General features: G+C 40.3%; 1 protein-coding gene across 3 annotated transcripts in view; it reads right to left on the bottom strand.

The window, feature by feature from the left end:
• The window catches only part of fcho2 (FCH and mu domain containing endocytic adaptor 2), a 35,289-nt gene extending 11,635 nt beyond the window's left edge, over window positions 1-23,654 (bottom strand). Inside the window, exons 1-14 of one of the 3 annotated variants that reach the window (XM_026354006.1) lie at window positions 23,313-23,654; window positions 15,546-15,637; window positions 13,158-13,232; window positions 12,912-13,053; window positions 11,714-11,866; window positions 11,365-11,469; window positions 10,178-10,276; window positions 6,963-7,059; window positions 3,368-3,412; window positions 3,197-3,266; window positions 3,054-3,078; window positions 2,826-2,882; window positions 2,325-2,382; window positions 1,962-2,137 (exon numbers count right to left, since the gene is read on the bottom strand). In XM_026354006.1, the coding sequence (XP_026209791.1) occupies window positions 1,962-2,137; window positions 2,325-2,382; window positions 2,826-2,882; window positions 3,054-3,078; window positions 3,197-3,266; window positions 3,368-3,412; window positions 6,963-7,059; window positions 10,178-10,276; window positions 11,365-11,469; window positions 11,714-11,866; window positions 12,912-13,053; window positions 13,158-13,232; window positions 15,546-15,637; window positions 23,313-23,345 (1,227 nt within the window). In that variant the 5' untranslated portion in view covers window positions 23,346-23,654. The remainder of the gene's footprint in view (window positions 1-1,961; window positions 2,138-2,324; window positions 2,383-2,825; window positions 2,883-3,053; window positions 3,079-3,196; window positions 3,267-3,367; window positions 3,413-6,962; window positions 7,060-10,177; window positions 10,277-11,364; window positions 11,470-11,713; window positions 11,867-12,911; window positions 13,054-13,157; window positions 13,233-15,545; window positions 15,638-23,312) is intronic. The other 2 variants (XM_026354004.1, XM_026354005.1) reach the window with 2 other exon arrangements.
• Window positions 23,655-24,308: the final 654 nt, after the last annotated feature.

Here is a 24,308-nt window from a genome sequence, read left to right as displayed (position 1 = left end):
TGAAAAATTCAGCAGTGCAAAACTGTGCATCTAAGCCCATACAACGATCAGTCAGGGACAACAGAGAGCATACCCCCCAACACTTTACCAGCTTCCTTCACAGGGTCTTTTTTTGGGGGGGAAAATAAATCTGCCATGTCATGCTGTGTAACACAAGATATGCAAGATATGCTCTTGAGGGCCAGCAACCAAATGGAAACTTAGAGCATCAATTTCAATAAAGAACGTATTCGTACAAGGAGAAAGGTTAGGTGGGTTGTCATGGGAGGAGGGGAGAAAAAGAAACAAAATGGGTTTAAGGAACATAGCAAGAGTGTTTAACCACCATAGAGCTGTGAGGCCAGGGTTTAGTCCCACAGGCGCTAAGCGGCAAATGGGTTCAATTACGGCTCTTGCTGGCCACACACACACACACACACACACACACGACTTCCATTGCTATTTCAATAAAAGGAACGCTGCAGAGGGAGAACCAAACAGGAGGAGAAATGTAAAAGACAGAAAAATGAGCACTGAGGAAAAAGGAAAATCTCTCAATAATTCACACCAGATGATGCAATGTTCACCATCACCTTAGATGTATGTGTTTGAGTTGAATCCAAAACGTTTCATTAAATGTAAAATGGAAAGAGGCTGCAAAAAATAAAATCTGAACAGAGAGGAAAGGAATATATTGTAACGACTATTTTGGTATTTAAATGCAAATCACTCAAACACCCAAACAGCAGCTTGTGTTTTTTTGTACTGGAAAGTAATTGTGGGTTTGAGTCTCAACAACAACAAAAACCAAACTGCAATACACAAAGTCAAGGATTTAGAGGAAAACATCTTTTCTCCTTAATCTTGTCACATTAAATAGCAAAAAACATCCTCTATAAACTTGTAACTTTACTTTATCATTAATTCCCCGGGGTTGAAAAAAAGAAAACATTTGTAAAATCCAGGCAACTAAGCCCATAAAGTATTCATAAATAACCACAACAGAGTCCTGTCTAGAACAACTGGGCTCCAATAAAAGCCAAAGAGTGAAAGCAAACAAGGAAACAAGGGAAAACAAGTGAGGTACCAAACAAACAGTGAAGAGGAACAGTGCTGAAAGCAGAGCAAGGGAAAGGCTGACGGCTCAGGCAAAGCCAGGGAGAAGATGCTGAGACGTTTGTTTAATGTGCAGCTTAAGGAGTGTGATCAGTGAAACCCACTAAACCCCCTTTCTGTGACACTGAGTGTGCCCTCTCAGCTGCTTCACAACAATACCGAAAACAACAACAGCTCAGTACACACACGGTGCATGTTTGCACACAAGCAGTAGTGGTTTTAAATTTTAATGCCAGTGGCTATTTTCATAGAGCAGCAGAGAGTGATTCACAGATTGAGTGATGGTGAGGGACAAGGAGCTGAATGAAGGGCTCCATGACTGAGGTCACGGTTCAGACTGGGTTGTGTGTGTGTGTCTGTAGCCTGCTGACCACTGCCGCAAAGCATTTCCTTAAGTGCCTGTAAGAAGACCAGTGTGCATGTGTGTGAGTCTGCGTCAGTGGCCAACAATATCAGATACTTAACTCCGAAGTGATCATTTCAGAGTTCTTGGCATTTTTTTCTTAAAGGAAATGTGATCCCCAGATTGTTGAAATTGAATTCTAAGTAAAAACAACATGAAATGTGTGCAAACAGGAACCTCACTGAACCAGAAGCCAATCTGGCATACGAAATGAATTTGACATAACACATATGTCTTTCCAGAGTAAATAAAATAAGCTTCAAGAAAGAGTGACTAATGGCAAGCATCTACAGGAGGAAGAGTACGATTAGCTAAATGGCGTTCCCATCTACCCTAAGAGAGGATAGCTATTCTCCTGTTGCCATCTAGTGTTGCAGAGGCAGCACAGATGTCTGCTGCAGCAACAGGTTTATACTTGTGGTTTTGACTTGAGTTGAGTTTTCAGTATGTTATGAAGCTGTACCGAAGTTGACGGGGACAGGATGATGTTTCCAATGGAGGCTTTAAGCTCATCAATTGTGGCCCGGTTCTGATGCGTTCCATTATTTGGCTGAACGGGTTTGATTTGCACGTGGAACTTCCTGGGTTCTTCTTCATCCTCTGAGTCACTGGATGAGTAGAAAGAATTCTCTTTGGCATGTGAGAGAGAAAAGGTTAAGGAGGCAACAACAACAGATCACCAAAGCGAGATCATCTGCAGGCCTGTTTTATTTAGACACGGCCTCAAACTGCAGATGGAAAAACAAACAGCATTAAATCCTTTATGTCTAACAAGCTGGGCTAAGCCTGGGAGTGTGAATGGTACTGAGACAAATAAAAAGGATATCATTTTCATTTCCTTCTGGTCTGATACAGAAGCCCTCTTCATCAACCTGGGGAACGTTCTACAAAACACAAGAGATCTAAAATGTTAGAAACAGCTAAATTACACCCATAAAAGGTATTTATAATTATTATTTTCTGCTTAATTATATGAATATGTTAACACAACACAAATATTTAACACATAATAACACATTTAGGCAAAACAAATTGTAATTAAAAGTTCTTTAAATAAATCAGTATATGTAATATTATACAATTAAAAATTGGACAACCATTTAAATCTTAATACTTGTTTTATTTTTGAAACTTTGCAATTAGTTAGAAAATCTAATTGTCAACAAAGCTTTTTTAAAAACTTCTGTTTATAGAATATATTTTATTATTGTGAATTACAAATATGTAAAAATATTAATATAAATAAAAAAGGTCTCAATGTAAAAGTCTAAATAATACAAGTGTGTGTGTGTGTGTAGTTGTGGTGGTGGGGGTTTAGCTTGCTTACGGCGTTCTGGATGTCTATGGACCCATAATATCCAGGGGGAGCACCATTGGCAGTGTTCTACAAGCACAAACAAAAAGAAATGAATGAATGAGCATACGAAACAAATGAGGCAGTAGACATAGTAAGAAACAACAAGGATCTTTTTTTCTACCTCCTGCTGTTTAAAAAGTAAGAAGTATAAAGCTGAGTTAAAGTAATTACAAACAAATCAAGGGAAAGATTACGCACAGCAGCTTCAACCTCTGTCGACTCCCTGAAAGACAAAGTTGTGACAGGCTGATCAGAAATTCTTATAATGTTTTGAAGAGGCAAAGAAAAAACAAGCTGCATAAACTGTGTTGTGGACTGATGATACGACAGCCTTTACTCACGTGGAGTCTGTGTCCTTGTCTTTCTTGCGACCGGGGATCCCAAATGGTTTTCGCTTCCTTGGTTTGGCACCTTAAAAGAAGAATAAAGGATATTTACCCATCACCAAAAAAAGGAGATTAATATTTAATCATATGTGTAAAAGTAAAATTTAATTTTGTAACAAGACCTACCTTCAGTAGCAATAGCTGTATTGCACTCTTCAAACTCAATGGGTCCTAATGAGACAAAAAAAAAAAAAATCGTTTGGGTTCATTTGGCATGGAAAGGGTCAATGACCCACTGCTGTGAATGCTGTGAATGTACATCACGCAATAATCACACACACACACACACACACACACACACACACACACACACACACACACAGCACAAATACACTGCGGCAAACACACAATATGCAATCTGGTGTGCCATAAAGAGTGTGTATACAAACAGAGCTAGGCTGGTCCCAGAGGGCAGACAGGGTCAATAGCAGAGTCAACTGTGTGTCTGGTGGCCCTTACAAAGATGAGACACTCCCTCCTGGGGACACAAAGCACTACTCTACAGCACTCTGTGAGGGACACATTAAAAACCCCACCTGGGACACATGAATCACCATAATTGTGAACCAATTCTCAATCAATGCAGGGGTCTTGGCACTGACAGCATACAACAGGTATGAGGACTACACTGAGCTGAAACTAAACCTGCCCACAGGAAGCATAATGTCACAAAGTGCTTAAAGCTACATGGACACATCTACTCTCAATGTTCAATCATGCACACACATGCATACAAAGCTGAAATAACCATGACGACGTTAAAAATACACACTGATTTTGGTTGAATACTGTAATTCATATGATGAGGAAACAGTGAACAACAAACTTTACACCTAACTTAATGTTCATCAATTATACACTTTAGCCTCCAAGGAGCTGCACTTGAATTGTCACGCTTCAAATGTTCCTCCAGAGCCAGGCTTTTCAAAGGTTTGGTGCTTTATCATGCACATGCACACACAAACACACACACACACACACACACTAAAAGCTGAGGAAGAACCAGCAGCAACACATGCAATGTATGGAAGTGCAGGAGGTTGTGTTTGTGTCTGCATGTGTGTGATGCTGTTACGGGTGATACCTCAACTTTAAGATGAAGAAACAGTGTTACGGTGTTATATTCTGGTACACATGATCTAAAATAGTTTTAAATGCATTACTTGAAAGATGTGCAGTCTGTGTTTGCCATTAAACCAGTTAAACACAGATACACTGCGTATAACTAGAAAACTTAATAGCAGCAGAGAGCGAGCAAGACAGAGACAGAGGGGGAGAGAGAGAGATGGGGGCAGGACCCTCTGGCAATATATGTGATACACTAACATTCTTTGACCTGAAAACAACAAAGCTAATGATATTTTAACTCAAAATGTATCCAGTAGCAGCGGTCCAATGCAATCTTCCCAGAGGACGTCAGTGGTGAGCAGAATTGACGCATTGTTTGGCGTGTGTAATGCTGAGTGAAGCGCAGGGAAGCGGCGAGTCACGAGAGGCATGCATCACGCCAAGTGAAGTGGATAAAGCACACCAATGACCGATCTACTCTACTGTGCAATATCAGGCCTCTTCACCGCCGGCGAGTACACAACAACAGCACGGACGTCTTTTTGTGTATGTGAGTTCAATGCCAATCAGAACTAAATTGGCATCCTCGTGGGAGGAAGTGAGAGAGAAGGTGTTTTCATCGTCCACATTGACTCAATGTACTGACAGAAAACAGGTGAGAATGGCTGAACTCATGACGCGCGTCTTATCCTGGAGAGGAAGCTCATAATCATTATCTCATCTGACATCATCTTTCATTAAATACATCAGCTGTAGATACTGTCGGGAGAAAGCAGAAAAAAAAGGAGCCAGAAAGGGTGAAATGACTGGAAAATTACACATTGCATTCTTTATTCAAGCTCTGGGATGTTAAACAAATGCCGTGGATCTACGTAAGGCCCAGGAAGAGCAGGAACTCTTTGCCGCTAGCATCCTGTGATTGCATCTGACAATATTTATGCACACCAACTGCAAAAAAAGTCTAAACACCAGACACATGAATATTACCTAAATCTGGGCAGACATTAGGAACTGTTTAAACATCTTCTAAACAGACAGACGACTGTGTTTATACAGGGGAAGATGATTCTTTTCTTTCTACTCTCTGTGAAGGAAGCATGTAGTCACGCATGAGCGGAGAATGTTTTTTTAAATTGCATATGCTTCACATGGCACTGGGAGTGGGAAAGGGGTGGGGGTTTGCGTGTCTGGCCCACCGCCAGTTGACAGCTCAGCTGGATATCGTTGAACACTCCAAACCCCCCTGCTTCGCAGCGTGTCACTTTGGGATTGTTTCCGCAATAGAAAGTTTATTCAACCTCTCTCTTTCTAAAGGCACTGGACCGGCCATCCGTTCAGCTATTTAATCAGGGGACAGACAGGTTATTTTTCTGACAGGGCCGGGGCTGCTGCGCTATCCCCAATGAACAGCTTGATACAAGAGGAATTTTGTGACCGTTTTTTTAGCCTCAATTAATTCTGCTGTCCAAACAAATGAAGGCCACCACTCCTTGAATGCAGCGTCTGGACACAGGGGTCACCGTTTGTGTACACACAAACACAGCAGAGGTGGACCCTTTGTGTGTGTGACCTGACGTAATGTAGCACAAGCACAGAGGCTAGTGAAGTAATTAGGTTTTTAAAGCATATGACTTTAAACTGTTCATATGCATGAGATTTCACAGCCAATTTAATAGATGTATGAGCTAAAGGTGTAAAAATACAGTTTTTAAATTACTAAAAGTGCTGCAGGGGCAACTAACTAGTAAATGAGCTGTGAGTGTATGTGTGTGTGTGTGTGAAAGAGCAGGAGGTGAGGGTGTAGAGCCAAAGGAGTCTGAGGAGTATTCCCTTGATTATTGTGGCATGGCAAAGTTTACACAAGCGTCATTGTTGAGCTCTGACCTCCTGAAAAGGTTGGTTCTGCCTGCTTAGTCTGCGAGTACGGCAAAGCCCCGTGTGTCACATGCTTACTGGAATGCCAAGCCTGTCTACCTTTACAGCAGATTACTATGATTGACTCTGATGGCCCTCTCTTACTTCTAATTGCCCCTCTCTATACACCCTCCCCTCCCTATAAAGCAATAAGCAAAAGGCCCGGTCCCCTGACCATTAAATTACAGTCAGAAAATATTCAGAGACACTTCTTCCACACTTTTTTCCACAATCTTTCCATCAATCTACATCGAATAACCCACAGAAACAACTGACCAGACAAAACAAGATGTTTTACAACTATTTTAAAAATCAAAAACTTGTAAATTTCTCTTTTACCAATGTATGTAGACCTTTTACTGTGGCTTCAAACTGTTTTTAATTGTTCTTGAGAAATGTCTAGAACTTGACTGGACTCCACCTGTGTCAAACTGTACCCATTGGACATTGTTACACCTGTTTAATAGTGTATATAGTCCTACAGTTTGTTCATCATGTCAGGACAAAAACCAAGTCAAGAAGTGCCATGAACTCTACTTGGTGTGTTGAATGGATTTAATAATTGTGAAATGAAAGCACGCAGGAACTACCAAGACTCTTCTTGGAGGTGGCACAATTTTAAATACATCAACTTCAACTTTGTCAATACAGGTGAAAACAGTTTAAGGTTCTGGAACGTAGAGACAATATTCACACACAACACAAACACTCTTTATTATGTAAGATGGTGGTGGCTTACCTGGTCTCTCCTTGCCCGTTCCTTTGCTCTCAGCCAGTTTCTGTATTAAGCTCTCCACTGAGGTGTTTTCAATGTTCCTCACAAACTCATTGTGAACCTTGAAAAAAACGAAATAAAAATAAATAAATAAATAAATATTCACTTTACCTGGCACTCAGACTTGCTGCAGAGAGTTCATGGGAAGACAAGTTCAACTCAGGCAGAACCTCATTTAAAATCAATGTTTGCTGGTGACTGTTCGATCCATTTAGTGTTAGGGTTAGTAGTCTACACTTGACTGATAATCAATTTATCCTCTATTAAAATTCACGTCAATTAAAGTTCATCAACAAGTTTATTTTGGTAATTTACTAGAGTATCATTCACTTTCATACACAGATGTTAATTTGTCAACTACATACACACTATATTTCTGAACAATTTAAAGCACTAAGCAAAATACTTTTAACACTGAGTAGGATTTATTTATTAAATATTTTTAATATGATAAAACTGTGTATAAAATGTAAATAAAATGCTAACACCTTGGGAGAAATCTAGTTGAGTGTGTTGATACAGTAACTGCTTCTCAGCTATGTCCCAGCATTTACATATTTCAAATAATAAAATATGTAAAAACAAAGGATTAGTGTCTTGTGTTGAGTGTTTGCTGCGATTTATTTTAAGATGAGAGACAATAACTGTTGCTGTCAACTCTCTCCATAACCTGCTTTGCCTTTAGTTGATATTTATTTTGTATTTGGCCGGTGAAGACATATTATACTTTACTGTCATTCTATTGTGTCAGGTTGAATCATTGTTGTTGGCACTGTGGTTGGCTGATGCCCTTTGGGCAGTATCAGAGGAAAGAGAGTGTTGGTGCTTGTTTGTTTTGGATGTGCATGTGTGCTTGTGTGTTTACTGAGGGGGAAGTGAAAGCGATGTATAGGCATGGGAATGAAGAACAGCGGTTGACTGTGCCATCTCACCAAACCATTTAGATGTGCGTGATACTGTAAGCGCAGAGAGGCTCCACCATCAAACAAACACACACACATATGTGTCTGCCCCTGGGCCCCTGTGGCGAGGCGGAGTGCATTAGCCTTCTGTGCCATGGCAGGAGAGGATGCAGGGTGGGGAGGGCGATGTGGGTGAAGAGGGGGAGGGCAGCAGAGAGGTTGCCACGGTGAGGAAATATGCTCAGTGCAGCACACGCGATCTGTCAGGTGCTGCTGCCACGATGGAGGGCACTAATGTCATCAACCTGCATGCCCTGCTCGCCTCTCTCACACACACAAACCTCATCCCGTGGAGACTTTTGCCCACATCTTCATCTGCCTTGAAGAGATCCTCACTCACACACAAACGCTCACTTAAAAAAACAAACAAAGCACGCACACCGACTGAAACACCTGGCCTTATGTAAGTTTAAAGCTCTCTATGCAGGGAACACCACTTTGCACTTCACTCATCTCAAACAGGAACTTAATATACCGTATAAGGTATTTTCCTTCCTTCCTTCACACTGCTCACTTTTTTCCTCTCATCCTGTCCTCCTGACCCCCTTATCCTTCATGCCCACTGAGCTGATACCAACTGAGCCTTGTTTGAAAATATCTGCTAGGAAGACAGGATTACTTCCTGATTTTAGTGGCACTTTCACCTACAAGTAATCGGCTTTGGTTTTATTTACTGACCTTTTCCTGCTGTCTTCAGTACTAATAAGGATATTAATATTTCACAGGAGCATAGTTTAGTACTCTCAGACAAATTATACATTTGCACACACATGAACAATTATATCCATTATACATAAATAGATAATTTATGCTATTTAGGAGAATTGTTGACCTGGTGCACATTCTCATTAGATCAATGTCAGTAAAAGTCGTTCCATGATCACTTTTCAGAACTGTAATGTTCCTGTTTACCTTCAGCTTTCCTGCTTTCCTCCTTTAGTACACACATCATATTCAACTGCTGAAAACCCGAGGAGGGCAGGTTTTGTTTGTCTTTGTTTTTCTCCAGTGTGGAAAAACTAATATACACCATACAATCTATTGTTGTATGAATTAATACATTTGTAAATTTACTTCATCATGAGATTGTTTAAATGCTTAAGCAAACATTCTAACACACGCCATGAGTCTTTTAAAGATTATTGGCTGTAGAAATACAGAATGAAAGCATAGCTGTGTTTTAGAGGTTGATATTCATAACAGTAGCTCTTTCAAGCAGCTGTTTAAATTAAATGTAATGCAAATGTCAATAAATTGGCCACAGAACACGAGGGCTCTGCATGGATGACTTTGCTTTTGAGTTTACTTGTCAGCATTTATGCAACTGGCCTCAGAAATTAAGCACAATGTTGCAGAGCTAGAACTTGCTTCAGCCTCCTTCCCTCACCTACCTGCCTCACCCTTTTGTAATACTGGTATTCCCAAAGTCCCTAAAAACTATTCTGAACAATAGTTATCACTAAATCTTAACTTCTTAGAACTGTTTTGATTTTCTGGTTTGCAAAGACTGGCCACTTGTCTTCAGGGAGTATGGTAATTTGACTCAGCAACAGGCAGCAGCACTGCCCATCTCCTGCTCAGAAGCAGGAACTATGGGCCTGAATAACCTGCGGTAGCCTGTCGCTCCACATTCTTTCCAACTTGCCGCACGAGCTCCAGACTGGACCGAGATACTCTTGGTGGAGCTGTGCCGCCCTCTTTGGACAACAAGGAAACTACAGCATCAATACTGAGATTAATGAGAGCAGAGCAGCGGATAGTAGTTAGTCTTGATTTATTCAATGTGGCACTGTTAAGTATGATTGTTGGATAAATAAATAAAAAGAAATTTCTGGTTAATGTTACATCCTGATTAATACAGTTGTGAATGGTGTTTGAAAGGCTTCACAATTGGACTTAAAGTCATTTTCAAAAACCTAAACACACCCTTCCAGAAACAAACAGGCATGTGAAACACTTAACTATCAGACACAGTATTTGGCAAGTGTTTGGACTTCTGGAGGTGTTTTAGATAGGCTGAGAGGGAGTTTTGATCAGTTTTTAATTGCTTGGCATAAAAGCCTGAATGGAACATTTCCTGCTTCTCAGTTAAATGATTAACGAGATCAAAGACAACACTAATTGATATGACACACAGTGAACCCAGTGAGCATAGTCTCAGGTCAACAAGACACCTACTCCACCCACAGGAATGTTAGAGTGTACGTACACACTCACCTCTCCTATTTGAATGTGCGTTTCATCGACAGACTGTGCGTATGCCTGAATGATCTCCTTCATGTGGAGAATGTGGCTTTCTTCGATGTCTTGGAATTTCTGTAAGACAGGACAAGGGTAGTTATGGCAAGGCAACGCAACAAATCACCTAGTCAGTGGAAATCAAATTAACTGCATGCCAACAAAACTGCATCATAGCGTCAGGCACGACAACAAAAGTAAGGATGAAAATACACCCTACTAAACTTCAGCTTATTCTGTTCCATCCACTTCCTGTGCGTCTTGGTGGTCTATAGCTCAACACATACACACAAATATAGGTCCTCTCCCAAGATGTCAATTATTGTGTTCATGAAATACATCGACTAGGGTTTATTTCTGGCTTTCAGCAGCAGCATGGTGTAGATCACAATCTTAAATGCTGGTATTTACTTCCATTTGAGTCTGACTCTTGGCTTTTGGGGTAAACCGAGAAGAATGAGAATAAATAATCATAAACTTGAAAATCACAGTGGGGATAGAGAGGAAGATGAGCCTTTTTAACCACATGCACACGCAAATGAAGAGCGGTTCACTCCTGCATTTACACTACAGAGAGATACACACAACTAATGCTGAACTTTTGTCGTTCACCACAGTAACGGCTAGCATACGCTCACAAACAGACACACCCACCCAGACACACTTAGACAAAGAGAACACACATGTAGGAGCCCCAATGATGTCAGCGAGCACATGTGTTCAGTGTTTATAACTCATGTGCACATGTGCTGCATTTGAGATGAGCTGTAGACTGTGATCCTGGGGAAGCAAAGCTGCTATGCCGCTTTCTCTAGGGGATAACAAAACCGCTGGGCTAACTGGAACCATTTCTGGTGGTGGAGCTGCTGTGGTGCAGAAGATATGGAGGCCAAATTCTGTTGATCTGATTTTAATTTGGAGTTTATCTAATCAGTCTTTCAGATGGATCCAATAAGAGCTTTCCATAATGATTCCGCTGCAGAGGAAAAAACACAATCTGGAGATGATACAAGGCACAAAATGTGGAACACACACAGACGGAGGACTGACATATTACACAATTAATGTGTTGCATACAACAGAGACAGACAATAAACAGGGTTTGTGAGCATGTATATTATTTAAGCACATGCACACAGGACAAGGAAATTAAATTATCACAATACCTGTGCAGTTTCTGCCATCTTCTGTTCAAAATCGGACTTAGCTGTGGCATATTTTTCCACATATGACTTGTAGGTCTCTGTGGCTTTTTTGGCTTTCACTCCAGCCTGCAAAGTATAAACAGACAGATAAATGACTATCATCAGTTTACATACTGTAGACAATGGAGCTTTGTATTCGCAGATCAACTGAGGAATCAGCATAGAAAAGGAGCTCTATTTAAGATCTGAAGGCAAGAAGCTTTTTGAGGTTAAAGTTTCTGTATAGACTGGAGGGTTAAAGCACTTCATCATGCCTTATTACCATACCATCATTATGTGGGTGTGTGTACATGCAAGTGTGACCTCCCACCTTGTCCACATCTCTCTGGGTGGCCCCCTCCTTGCGGAGGCGCTCCTGCTCTACAGTTTTGGCATTATAGATCTCCTTGGACTTCTGCAGAGCCTGAGATATGGTCTGGATGTTCTGGACGGCCTCCAGGGTCGACGCCACTTCTTCTTTTGTCTAACAATACACAAATGTCCTGTACAGTTACTCTGTCACACCAGCGTGTTAACCATTGTGCTGTAGTTGCACAATACACAGTCAGCACTTGTCCTGGAATACCCTTATTTATGATGTGAGTGTGAAGAAAAAAAAACAAAACACAGAGTTCCTTTATTGCTCTAGTAAAACGCTATTTCACTTTCTCTCACTCTCCAGCATGTGACACACAACTAATGCACAGTACAGCAGGAAACAATTAAAGCTATACACTGGCTCTTAAAAAATAAATAGCTGGATTGGGTCTGGATCATACTTTGTTCTATTTTTATAACATTTCATATCAACTTAAAGATTTGAAGGAAATGAGAAAAGGCATTTAATCAAATGGTAATCTTATAACACAAGAAGCGTGGTGGGCCACCACAAATCACTGAACCTTCATTGTTCTCATTTCGACACGTCCCTTGTATAATGTAAACATCAGTAATGTAAGCAAAAGAACTGGAACAATCTGAAATTGTGTAGACATTTTAAGCACCTTCTGCAAAAGTGTTTTTTTTTTTTTTACTTTACCACAATGTGCATTGTATCTGCAAGTCAAGAAACCCAAAAGAGAAATGAACAGGGAGTGTAGGGAGGTGAAACTGTGTCTTTTGACGCTCACGCTGAAAGCACAAACACAACCCCGCTAATTTTAAGCTCGTACTTTACTTTGTGTTATGTTGCTTCATGCATGAGATATGAGCTGATGGTGTCTCGGCGGGAAGGAGACATAAAGGAGTGAGGTGCAAAAGCTTCATAGAATAACTCTGCACACTACGTTTCCCAAAGATTCAAATACTGTTTATTCTGTTTCAGGTAAAGTTCTATCTTGATGTGCAACTCCTTATACTCTAGGGTCAATCACTACAGTATGAAACAACTCATACTGGAGAATGATACAATGATAGAAAAAGGGAATCTTTTCAGTTTTACACTGTATTTTATTTTGGTAAATTTTGCACAGCTTTTTCTGTTTACAAAGCATTTACCACTTAAAATCTTCTCCTCTCCATATCTTTACCTTTTTGTGCGCTTTGGCCTGCTCATCCACATACTTCTGGACCTCTTTTATGAGTTCTTGCAGTTTCCGCACTAGCTCCATGTGACAGCTGGCCAGCTTCTCTGTTGAGGTCTTGAACACATCCCACACAGGAGCAAATGTCCTATAATAAAGGATGGCGAGCACTTCAGAGTTTAGGACAGTGCAAGATATTCATGTCCACATTACACCATAGCGGTCTTTCCTTCAAATGCTGTTCACACTTACCCAAGCTGAGAAAAGTTGCCAGCTGACTTGGCAAGTTTGGTCATTGACCTTGCATAGGCCTCTTCAATAGTGCTCCTTTGAGAGGGAAATAGAAAGAAAGAAGGAGAGAGATTACTTATCAAACAATGTTCAATTAGCCCAAAGCTAACAGTGGCAATGAGGCAACGATAACAATTCTACCTTCAAAGCCTTGTATTATATAGTATGACAAAGTTTTTCCAAAGTATGTGCAACTAGGTTAGAGCTCAAATAGGGCATGTCGCTGAACTACTGAAGATCTCAGCCAAAAACATCCACTTAGAACTTGCAACATAAATGTTTGACCACATGCACCGTGTATGTGCAAATAAGTGTGGTTTGGCTAGTGATTTGTTCATAAACCTCATGTTGAAGCTGACAGTGTATGAAAGCTGGAGTTTGAATCCCCCTCATTCTGCCATCGAATGACAGAAGTAAAAGAAAAGAAAATACAAGATTAAACAAAACTACAGCAGTGTTACAGTGAAAGCCTGAATTATACATGTCTCATTTAGCCAGCCTCTCTCTGCAGTCACATCACAGGAACCAGGTCAGCCAGGGGGAAACGGGACAAATGTACACACACACACACAGACACACGCATCCATAATAAATACACACAAACACAAACATCCCATAGAGCAACAAGCAAACTCACACACAGTAAAACAACATAATAGATGATGGAACAAGCTAGAGATGCATTATACGCCCACTTCCAATCTTTGTGCAGCAAAAAAGCCAGTTTCTTTATGTTTGTTTTTTTTTTTTTACAACAGTATGCATGTATATATGATTTAAATCAAAATGTCTACCACAGATGGTCCTCATGACGTTATTCTTGAACAAAAGAAATGACAGCTGTATAGAGGTGGAACATTTGAATAAATTCCCGGTGGTGCTGACAAAGCAAACATGTCTCTTTATCAACCGGCAGTGCCAACCACATGTGTCATTCTTTACTGCTGATTATTGTGCAAGTGCTAAAACACCAAAATATGACGGTTGCTATGTAGTGCAGGTAAACATAGAAAGGAAAAAAAAAAAAGTATTCATATAACATAACTAATAAGGTTCACACACACAGAAGAAGAAAAGCATGTGCAGTGCAGGTAGCTGCTAGAAAACGCCTACGAGAGATTTTACGGATCTTATGAATGCACTTGTGTCTTGGTAAAAATCTGTTTAGTGTTGAAAAGCATTGCAAAACAGCTGACAGCTGATAGAGCAGCTGTGGATAAATACAGCTCTGGAAAAAACTGTGACCACTGAGATGTTTTCATAAATTAGCATCTATATGAGAATGGCTGTTAAAGTCTCACACCAGCACATGTAATTCTGTTTCATGAGGGATTGATTAGGTGATCACCTGAATCCTGTTGGTTTTTACGCTGAAGGTGTGGAACAGTTACCCAACAGCGATGTGAAAAACTGGTGGAGAGCAGCCAAAAGGCATAAAAGCAGTGATTGCAAATCTGTGTTTTTCCATTAAATACTGATTTCTGAAGGTTCTTTAGTGAAATCAGTATCAACCCTTTGTTTACAAGTGAATATATTTCTTTTTTTTCCCTTAGTATAGACTTTTCTATGAATTATTCAAACTCTGCGTCATTTTCATTATTTTGATGTGAAGTCATTTCCTTTAAACATGTCTTCTGAATAACAATAGTTTCATTCAGAATTTAGGAGACGTATTGCCTGCAGTTCACAAAAAATAAACAAAGCAGGGTTTTTTACCAAAATATGTACCTACACTATAAAGTAAAAAATGTAAACCTGAGAAACTCATTATTTTGCAGTGATCTCTTGTTTTTTTCCAGAGCCGTAAATTAACACAACGCACAGAACCGTTTTCCCCACGAGAGGGAGCCATAGTTTAGAACACAATAAATTAATTTCTGCCTGATCTTCTCTCTCCTTCATGACTAATGTATTCCTCTATGTCAGGTAGAGAGTAGACTCTCCGTCCCCGTCTATCATGTAACAGGTTGGAAACACACCGTACCTCTCTCAAACACTGAGGCCAATCTTAATGGAGGCAGGAAGAATTTGAGATGAATTTATTACATCATGTCATGCTACAGGAGGAGGGGTCGGGTTAAAGCTCCTGTGACAAAGAGGTTCGGTTTGCATAACATTCACACTGATCTACCTACAGTACAGTCACACTGTTGAACTTAAAAACAAAATTAGAGACTCTACAAGAGATAATGATTTTAATGTTAGAACTAGAATTGAAACAGTGTTCAACCAGACACTATAAGAGGTTTATGAGCAATGTTAATGCTAAATGAACATGTTGTTAACCATGTAGAAATGTCCACATCTATAGAATAAGACACTGATGTGTATGGGACCAGCGTGTCGTACCTTTCTCTGATGAAGTCCGTCAGCTCCTTGGAGGAAATTTGGCCATGCTTCATGTTATGGTAGAGCACATCAAAGCCATTATTTTTTTCCCCCTGCATTTCAGAGACAAAAAGGAATGCAGACAGATCAGTCAGCCGAACAGGAACCAAGCCTAAATAAACAAAAATAACACCTTAGCTATTGATCGCACAGTACCGTGAAGGCTTTTTCAGCAAGCAACATTTTCATTGTCTGCATAGCTTCCAGCTGCATTTTCAGCAGCCTCTGGTCAACCATACTCATCCTGGCCATGTTTGAGAGAAATGACAGTTGAAAAGGGTCATAGACGGGTGTGAGGATCAAATGTATAATGTAAGAGATAGCCAGACAACTGGATGTGTTGCTGTAACCATGTCACCGGATAACGGTGTCCAGTTGCAGCTGCTTTAAAAATGCAAACGCATCATTTAATAATTGATATGAAAGAAAAATGTGAAGGCTTGGTTTAAGTAATTTTTTTATACTTAATTCATTAATCTACTTAAATGTCAACCAATTAAGCAAAATCATTAAGTGTTTTTTAATTTTAAAATATGATTTTGTATTTTTTTTTTTATCCTAAAGGATCCTGCATGAACCCCATTCACAAATCAACAATATCTGGTCCCATGAACCCAAAAACAGTCACAGTGATTTGATCTAATCTTCACCGTAGTCACAAAAATCAACAAACACAGTTTTCAGGCTGAACAAACACAATTCTTTTATGTCTTTATTGCTGTTTAGGGACATTCTACTGTTGCATCACTTAGCTTCTTCTAAAATTTTTCTTGTAGACACTCTCCTGTAGGATAAACTTCATAGCCTCCAAGTCATGATGCTCCCTCCACCATACTTCATGGTTGGGATGATGTTTTTACAGACACTCTCTCTTTACACCATGTGTAGTGCTGTGTGTTCTTCCCAAACAAATCTATCTTTGTTTCATGTGTCCACAATACATCTTCCAGTAGTGTTGTTGAGTGTCACGGTGGTCTTAGCAAACTGCAGGTATGGTGCAATGGTTTGTTTGGAGAGCAATGGCTCCCTCTGTGGTGACCTGCTATGGTTACCATGACTGTTGAATGTTCTGCACATGACTGACTCATGAACAGAGATGTTAACCTGCTCCAATGAATGAAAGTCTTTTGCTTTTATATATCTGACTGACAAATATAAACTCAATATAAAAAGGCTACAGAAACTTGAACTTGACAGAATTTACTGACATTATACACCAAACGATAAAATGATCAATCAAGAATATAAATCGGCAGATTGATCAATACGGAAACGATCGCCAACTACCAACACAGCTACTAATAACATTCATTTTTGTCAGTCTTGACTAATCAAACAATGATTTAATACACAGACAGGGCAGGTTTCAATGCTGCTGTGTATTTGAACACCTGCCGATCATGGCCGGCATTTAAGTTTTCCCAGCTGACACATGGCCACCAGGTGGTGTTAATGTTATGACTGATCAGTGTAAATAAGCCAATAAATTAAATCTGAATTTGACCACAAAGAAGTAATTTCGATGACAACATCACACTTAAATTAACATAGAGGGACTCTCCTACTGCGTTACTCATCAGTCTCCTGTAGAATGAAAGATTCTCTGATAACAAATGCTTTGACTGAAAAGCACAGAATCAATGTTCAGCTTCATTCATGATTTTTTCCAGTAGACTTCGGTGACCTTTGCTGAAAGGACACTGATGGTTTGTTTTCAAAATTAGAGCTCCACTGGTTTGGAAAATGACTACAAACTAGACTCTACCTAAATAGCTGTCCTAGTAGTGCGCAACAGTGACAGCAACATATCTAAATTACTGTCACGCAGTTTACAATAACAGCCACTGAGTTCATGTTTTTTGTCTGTGATACCTGCTGACATCTTGAGGACAAAGCACCGGTTCTGTGTCAGATAAAGATAAGTAAAGAAACTCAAGCATTCACTGAAACAAATATGAAAACAGCTCAGTTCACCACAGTTCATCCTCATTTTTTTGTCTAATTCAGAATTTAACATAGACATTTCCTGATTCCTGCAGCAACCCAATGTCAGCAGTTTGGTACAGCAGAGTGCAGAATCAGGGCAGCTGTTCAGTGTGCAGTTTTAACTCGTGATTTAATTCTTCTCCACGCTGACAAAAATGGACAATCAGAAAGTTTGTGCCAAATGAAGCTCAGATTAACAGACATTAAAGGAAAGTATCATTCTTGAGCTCACTGGCCTACATTTTACTTCAGTGTGCAGACCACTGAGGCGTGCTTCCTGTTGTAAGAAGATCACAGTTAAAGAGTAGATGTTTAGCTCTTTCTCTGCCTGTAGTATGACATGGAAACTACTGCGTGCATTAGATGTCAAGATGGGGATGTGAACGACAGGCCATAACACTAACCTCACGCTACAGTAGCACTGTCTGATTTTGAAGAAAAACACGGTGAGAGAAACACTGACAATTGGCCAATGAGTCTACAAAACAGGGAAGTGATGAAAGTGAGCGACAACACATGGCTCCAAAGAGACCAGAACAGCAACAGGAAGACTGACCATTCTGTGCAAAAAGACTGTGCTCATGTGGACTGCGATATGATTGAATACAAAGAAAAATAAAAACAAACACAGGAAACAGCTCAGGGCGTTTTTGACTTTTCACCAGGTTACAATAATGGAATTAACTCCAATAATGTAAAGATATCACCCATAACTAATTCAAATTATCTAACGTGTCTGAGTTAATTACACTGAACATCTACATGTGGAGTAATTCTAGAGTTCTGCACAGTTTCTTGATCCTACTGGGTGTTTAATATTCAAAACACACATTGTGAAATTTAGATGGACTCGTTATGCTTAGATTCAGATGAAAACCTTTTTAAAAATATGTTGAAACACATGTCAATCACAGTTTGTTTAGGCAATAGCGCAGTGTGCAACTGAGACAGCTTCCTGCAGACTGAGTTTATTAAAAAGGAAGAAGAAAGTGAACAGTGCCAGTTGTCCAATACTCAGCCTGGTCTAGTGGCTGAAATACACGTGCACTCCACAGACTACAGGAGACTCAGTGTCTTTGTGTGCTTTAGGCTGGAAAAAGTACTGTAGGTAATAGTCCGGAAACTAGACTGCTTTTGTCACGGTTGAATGTGCACTAATGGTTATGCTGTCTAACTCACAAGCAGTTAAATGACGAGCTAGGATGGAAAAAGCAGGAACCTCAGTTATTATTACATACAGACTTTAATATACAGGAATAAACTATAACTCCAGGTTGTATAGTGGTATTTACACTGAAACTGGTTCATTCTTTTCTTGGAAAAACAAAGACAACTCTGGTCCTTAAGCACCGGCTGAGAACTACTGAAGGTTCAAAGAACTCGTAACTGAAGTTATACTACTTATCATGCAAAGAACGGCTTAACATAAATGAAAAGGCTTTGACTCTTGTCTCTTCCACCTGCTTCCTAAAGTCAATTTAACCCTCTTCTTACTAATAACTCCTGTTTGCTTTCGTAGGAAATATTAACACTCATACAATTTAATCTAAATCAGACAGTTGTACGTCGTGTGTGATAAAATTAAACCAAAATATATGTATGCATATATAGCACCCAGTTTCCTCATCAGCTCAAATGTGTGACAGATTTAAAGAGGCAGAGTGAGACACAGGCAGTGTCTCTGTTTGATATGAAGGTTAAAGAGCCACGACTGCAAAACATACCACAGACTGCTTAAAATATATACCCTATAATGTTCTCACATGCAACAATAACACAGATGTAATTACAGAGTGCAATCAAGACAAAATGGAACAGTTGGTTTGCAGACATCCGTAATCTAACATACCACCTTTAAGGACAGATAAACAAAACCACAGTGCTGCAGTTTATCATGTAACATCTGCCAGGCAGAGGAGGACAGGAATTCGCTCTCTTTCTGTTAAGAGAACAAAACCTGTTTCAATATCCTGTGTGTGGAGAATCAAGTGTTTAATGCCTGACAGGCATAATGAAATCCATAACATGGAAACAGTCCTGAGTATCATACTGCATTCACCTTATGACAACAAAAGATAACTAAAGATTAAATTGACCAAAAGAGTCACTTTAAACTTCTAATTTCAGTGCACTGATACACTGTACATTTACAACTAGAATTAACAGGAACACCAAACTAAAACAAACGTAGTGTAATCCAATAAATAACTCCTTCCATCATGATGGTGGCACGGGTGAACAGTACGTTTCAGTACTGTTGAATTGACAAAGTCAGCAGTAATGTTCAAGTTTGCTTTTGTTTCAGCATATGAGTTCACTTCTGTAGTAAACTTAATATGTGCATTCTTCACACCGTAGTGCTAAATGTATAGGAGGTAGGCTAAGTGTGCTGTAGGTGGTTTGGTCACATTATTTTCAGTAGCAACCAAGCATACCAGGAAGATATGTGCCAGTTGACGTTCTTCTCAGGTATTGGACTAATGTTCAGTTGAAGGCAGTTGAGAAATATGTGCGTGTGCACACTTTCACTGAGAAATTAAGGAACAGCAAAAACAAGACTCTTCACTCCACACAAAGTGTAAACGGTGGCCTGGTGGAGCCTGCACACCCCAGAGCAGAGACGGGGTAGACAGCAGGATGACATCAGGGTGTCTGACCTAGATCATGTGACCAGGGAGGTTTGGGACCAGTTCACTGAGCTGTTGCAAGTCACAGCAGCAACACACATAGTGTGCTGTATGTAGTATGTGCTAAGTACAGACAGGCCACAATTTGTGGTAGAAACATAGATATATAAGAACCTGAACAGTACTTAGTGTTAAGGATGTGACATCCACTCTATGGCTATTTGACAATTAACCATGACTTAATTAACTACCTCTATATGCAATTCAGGCTCTTTGCAAGGCCTGCCTCCAGAGACGAAGATGGAAAGCAGTATGGTAGAAGCTTGTATTTGTGTACTTGAGTGTGTGGCTACATGAACGGAAATGCGTCGCTACTATCCATTACTTCTTCTTCTTACTTCAGTCTTTTCAGTGTTATTGTGACACTTGACGTCTGGCCGTAAGCTTCCACAGTGAGTTTCATGAGAACCTATTAGACCACACACAAAACACACACCAGGGACAAGAAGGCTGTCCCAGGCTGTTGGCTGTATCAACACTGTTTGCTAATCACAATGCCATCTTATTTTCCCATGATATGCTGAGAACTATCACAGCCCACATCGACCATAGGCTTATCATAAATCCAGGGCTAAAACTAGAGCATTAAGGCTACTATCTGCTGATTTCAGCACATGTATGGGGAAAGTTAAATATACTGCAGTGTTTACAATAAAAACACTCTGTTACACAGACCACAGTTATGTAGTCTACTCACACATATATTTAATACACAGAAAAAAGGGAAATGAGATGAACACATACATATAAAGGAAACGCTGCAGCCAGTGACCAACCCAGTGGAGCAAGTTGGACAGAGAAACAACATGGCGGTAGAATGTCTGGCTCTTAATTCCTAAAGAACTTGTTTATTCAGCTGAGGGGTTGATATTGTCTACATCAGAGCTCGTGAGAAAAGGGGACAACAAAAATGTTCGACAGAGTGAATGAGCACAGAATGGAGAAGCTCTACATACTATAGGTGAATTCTCCTGTGAAAAGGGGAAGTGACCGCAAGTGTGGTGATGATTTGTAGTCAAAGGGAAATGGATGCATCTCCTAATGCCAAGTGTGTGTGTGTCGTGCATGTTAAACACACAGCTGATCTTTGCCATCACTGGATTCTCTTGTGGCTCACTGCAGGGCACAAAGGGCAGATTGAAGAATCAGGAGTGTCTCAGCTCTCCTGTTTTCCATTTAGTTAATGATGAAGTCTCCTTTACTTTCTCACTACTTCAAACCGTTATCTGAACCCTAACTCTCAGTAAATATGTTAATTTGATCAGCTTTGTAAACAGGAGATTCACTACAGCGGTCTCCACCTGGAACTGAGGTCAAGTGAGGCTAATAACTAGAGCTGTGCTTTCCCTCTTTAGGGAAGATAAGAATTCTATACTGTGTTTCTGCATGAAAAATTAATGAATACACACCAGTATTTCAACAGCCTTGCATGAACTTCTCATGCAACATATCACCAATAAATGTATACTGTGCACAAAGTCTTCTCCAGCACATCCCAAAGATTCCCAACGGGGTTAAGGTCTGAACTCTGTGGTGGCCAATCCATGTGTAAAAAAAAATGTGTCATGCTCCCTGAACCACTCTTTCACAATTTGAGCCTGATGAATCCTGGCACTTTGAAATATACCCTTGACATTAAGGAAGCCAAAATTCATTGATAACCTGTACATGTAGTCAGCTGACCTCATTCTTTGGACTCATAACGTTGCTGAACCTTGACCTGACCAACTGCAGCAACCCCAGATCATAGCACTGCCCCCACAGGCCTGTACAGTAGACACTAGTCATGATGGGTGCATCACTTCACCCGCCTCTCTTCTTACCCTGATGCTCCCATCACTATGGAACAGGGTAAATCTGGACTCATCAGACCACATGACCTTCTTCCATTGAACAGTTCAATAACCCACTTTTAGTAGCTTCATCAATCTCCTTAGATGTTGTCTTTGCTTGATTCATGCCAATAATTTGACCCTTCTGAAACAGATTTACATCTTTTCAACGAACACAAGATGTGTCTTCAGACATGGTTGTTTAAGAAATAAGAGGCTTGTTTCTAGCTGAAAAATAATAATCCATGCAGCCATTATCCAATTGGAGGCTCTTATCAATTTGCTTAAAACTACAACTGCATGAGCTGCAAGTATACCTGAGCTTTAAAATAAAATAGCAAACCAATTACCTCGTTAATGGAGGTAAAACTACTCAGTCTCAAACTGAAATAGGTGGTCGACCACAAAGACCACAGAAATGACTGTGTAGGACCAAGCTCTGAGCAAAAACTGAGATGTGGCCCAGGTTGTTTTCATTTATATTGACACCGTTTTTATGACTGTAGTGTTTTGAAAAAGCTATAAAAGTCAGGTGAAAGACAAACAGATTTATTATGGTATAAATGAGCCCTATCAGTCACACACACAGGCTTTTCAATCTGCTAAAACAAAGCCACGTCAAATAATTATCCACAGAGAAGTGACCTTTAGGCAGGGAATGGACAACACACTTTGTAATAGTAACATCAACAATACAGCACCGGCTCTAAAAGTTAAAAATAAGAGCTAAATGTCCATAAATTAAGAGAGTGCGCTGGTGTTTTAAAGCTGTGTTAACTTACTAACATCTGGCCTCTCACTGAAACTTTGTTACGGAAGAAAGTGACGCGTCCGGCCAAGGACTATGACTGACAGCCCAAGCGTCCAATAGGATTCATGGAAATGACCATAAACATTCCAATCGATCCTGAAACGACCAATTGGAACGCGCGGGGGTGTATCCGTGGAGGTTTCATGTTAGATAGCTTTACAGAGGCCCAAACCCCGGGGTAGCTAAATAATAATCTCCGGAGAAAATGAACGCTGGCCGGCTGACCGCTCAGCCAGGCGGCCCCGGCCACCGCCGCTTCAACCGGATAAGCCTGGGGAGCGTCCGGCTACCTCTGCAACGTAAATAATAACTGTGATTCCTGCCTGACGTGAACATGGGAGGAAACACAGCAAGAGAAGACGGGATAGCGCCGGTGTTAGCGCCGCGAATTAAAAGCAAAAGCAGCACCTACCCAGAAATCCTCTAGGAAGTAAGGCTTTATCATCTTGACTTATTCCTCTTCGCCGCGACTCGTGAATTTGTTGTAATGGAACTTTTTAAAAACGTCAATCATGCAGCGTCCACCCCCCGTTTGTGTTGTATGTGCCGTTCCCCGTCTTTCTTCTCCCTCCCCGCCGACAGACTCCACCTCCGCTGCGGCTCGTCTCTGCCCGACGGCTCCTCTCCGTAGGAACCGCCACTGTCGTTGGACGCGTGAGATGCTGCTTTCAGGTGCGCTGCGTAAACTCCTGTACTTCTCCAGGCTGGAAATGGGGTCGCGGCAACTAAAATGCACCCTAGGCGACATGTTGATGTTTGATCTATAAGCATAATAAATAAAAATAACAGATTTTATTAAATAATAATAACTCATAGTGCTAAATGAAAATATTATTGTGTCTGACAAACATTCCTCCTAATCATTAAAAAAAGGTGGTGGGCAAAAGGTTTTATGCTGATGTATAACACAAAAAACAATAATCAGTTTACAGTTTTTCAGAGCAGCACATTTTCATTAAAAGCTAATCTGGAGAGAGAAATCATTGATTGTGTTTTCCCTTTATCTCCCCAGACACTTATTAACAAACCTTGGCACTCTACAATTATGCATCTTAATGTGTGAATACGTTTATATATTTGCCATTAGCAGAAAGTCTTACTGTATCTCAATAAATAACAACATTTACTGTCTTTGAGAGAAGTTAGGGGTGTCCTGTCATGTCCTTTTGAGGTTTGGAAACCATCACCTTGCTACAATCTTTTACAGACCTGTTATACATTTGATTAGAATTACAGTGGACCCACATTGTGCAACAATAAAATCTAAACCTGCAACCGGGTGAACTCGTCAGGTGATTTCATGCTCAACCACTGTCTGAAGTACGAGGAAGATTTGACAGAGATGGTACTTCTGCTCATAAATGTCTTTTTTCACGTGTTGCATGTAAATAATGTGCAGCTGCAGAAG

The sequence above is a fragment of the Anabas testudineus genome, chromosome 12 (genome assembly GCF_900324465.2).
Source record: "Anabas testudineus chromosome 12, fAnaTes1.2, whole genome shotgun sequence".
Lineage (NCBI taxonomy): Eukaryota > Metazoa > Chordata > Actinopteri > Anabantiformes > Anabantidae > Anabas > Anabas testudineus.
Note: the sequence above shows the minus strand (reverse complement) of the source record. Positions and strands in the feature narration are given on the sequence as shown.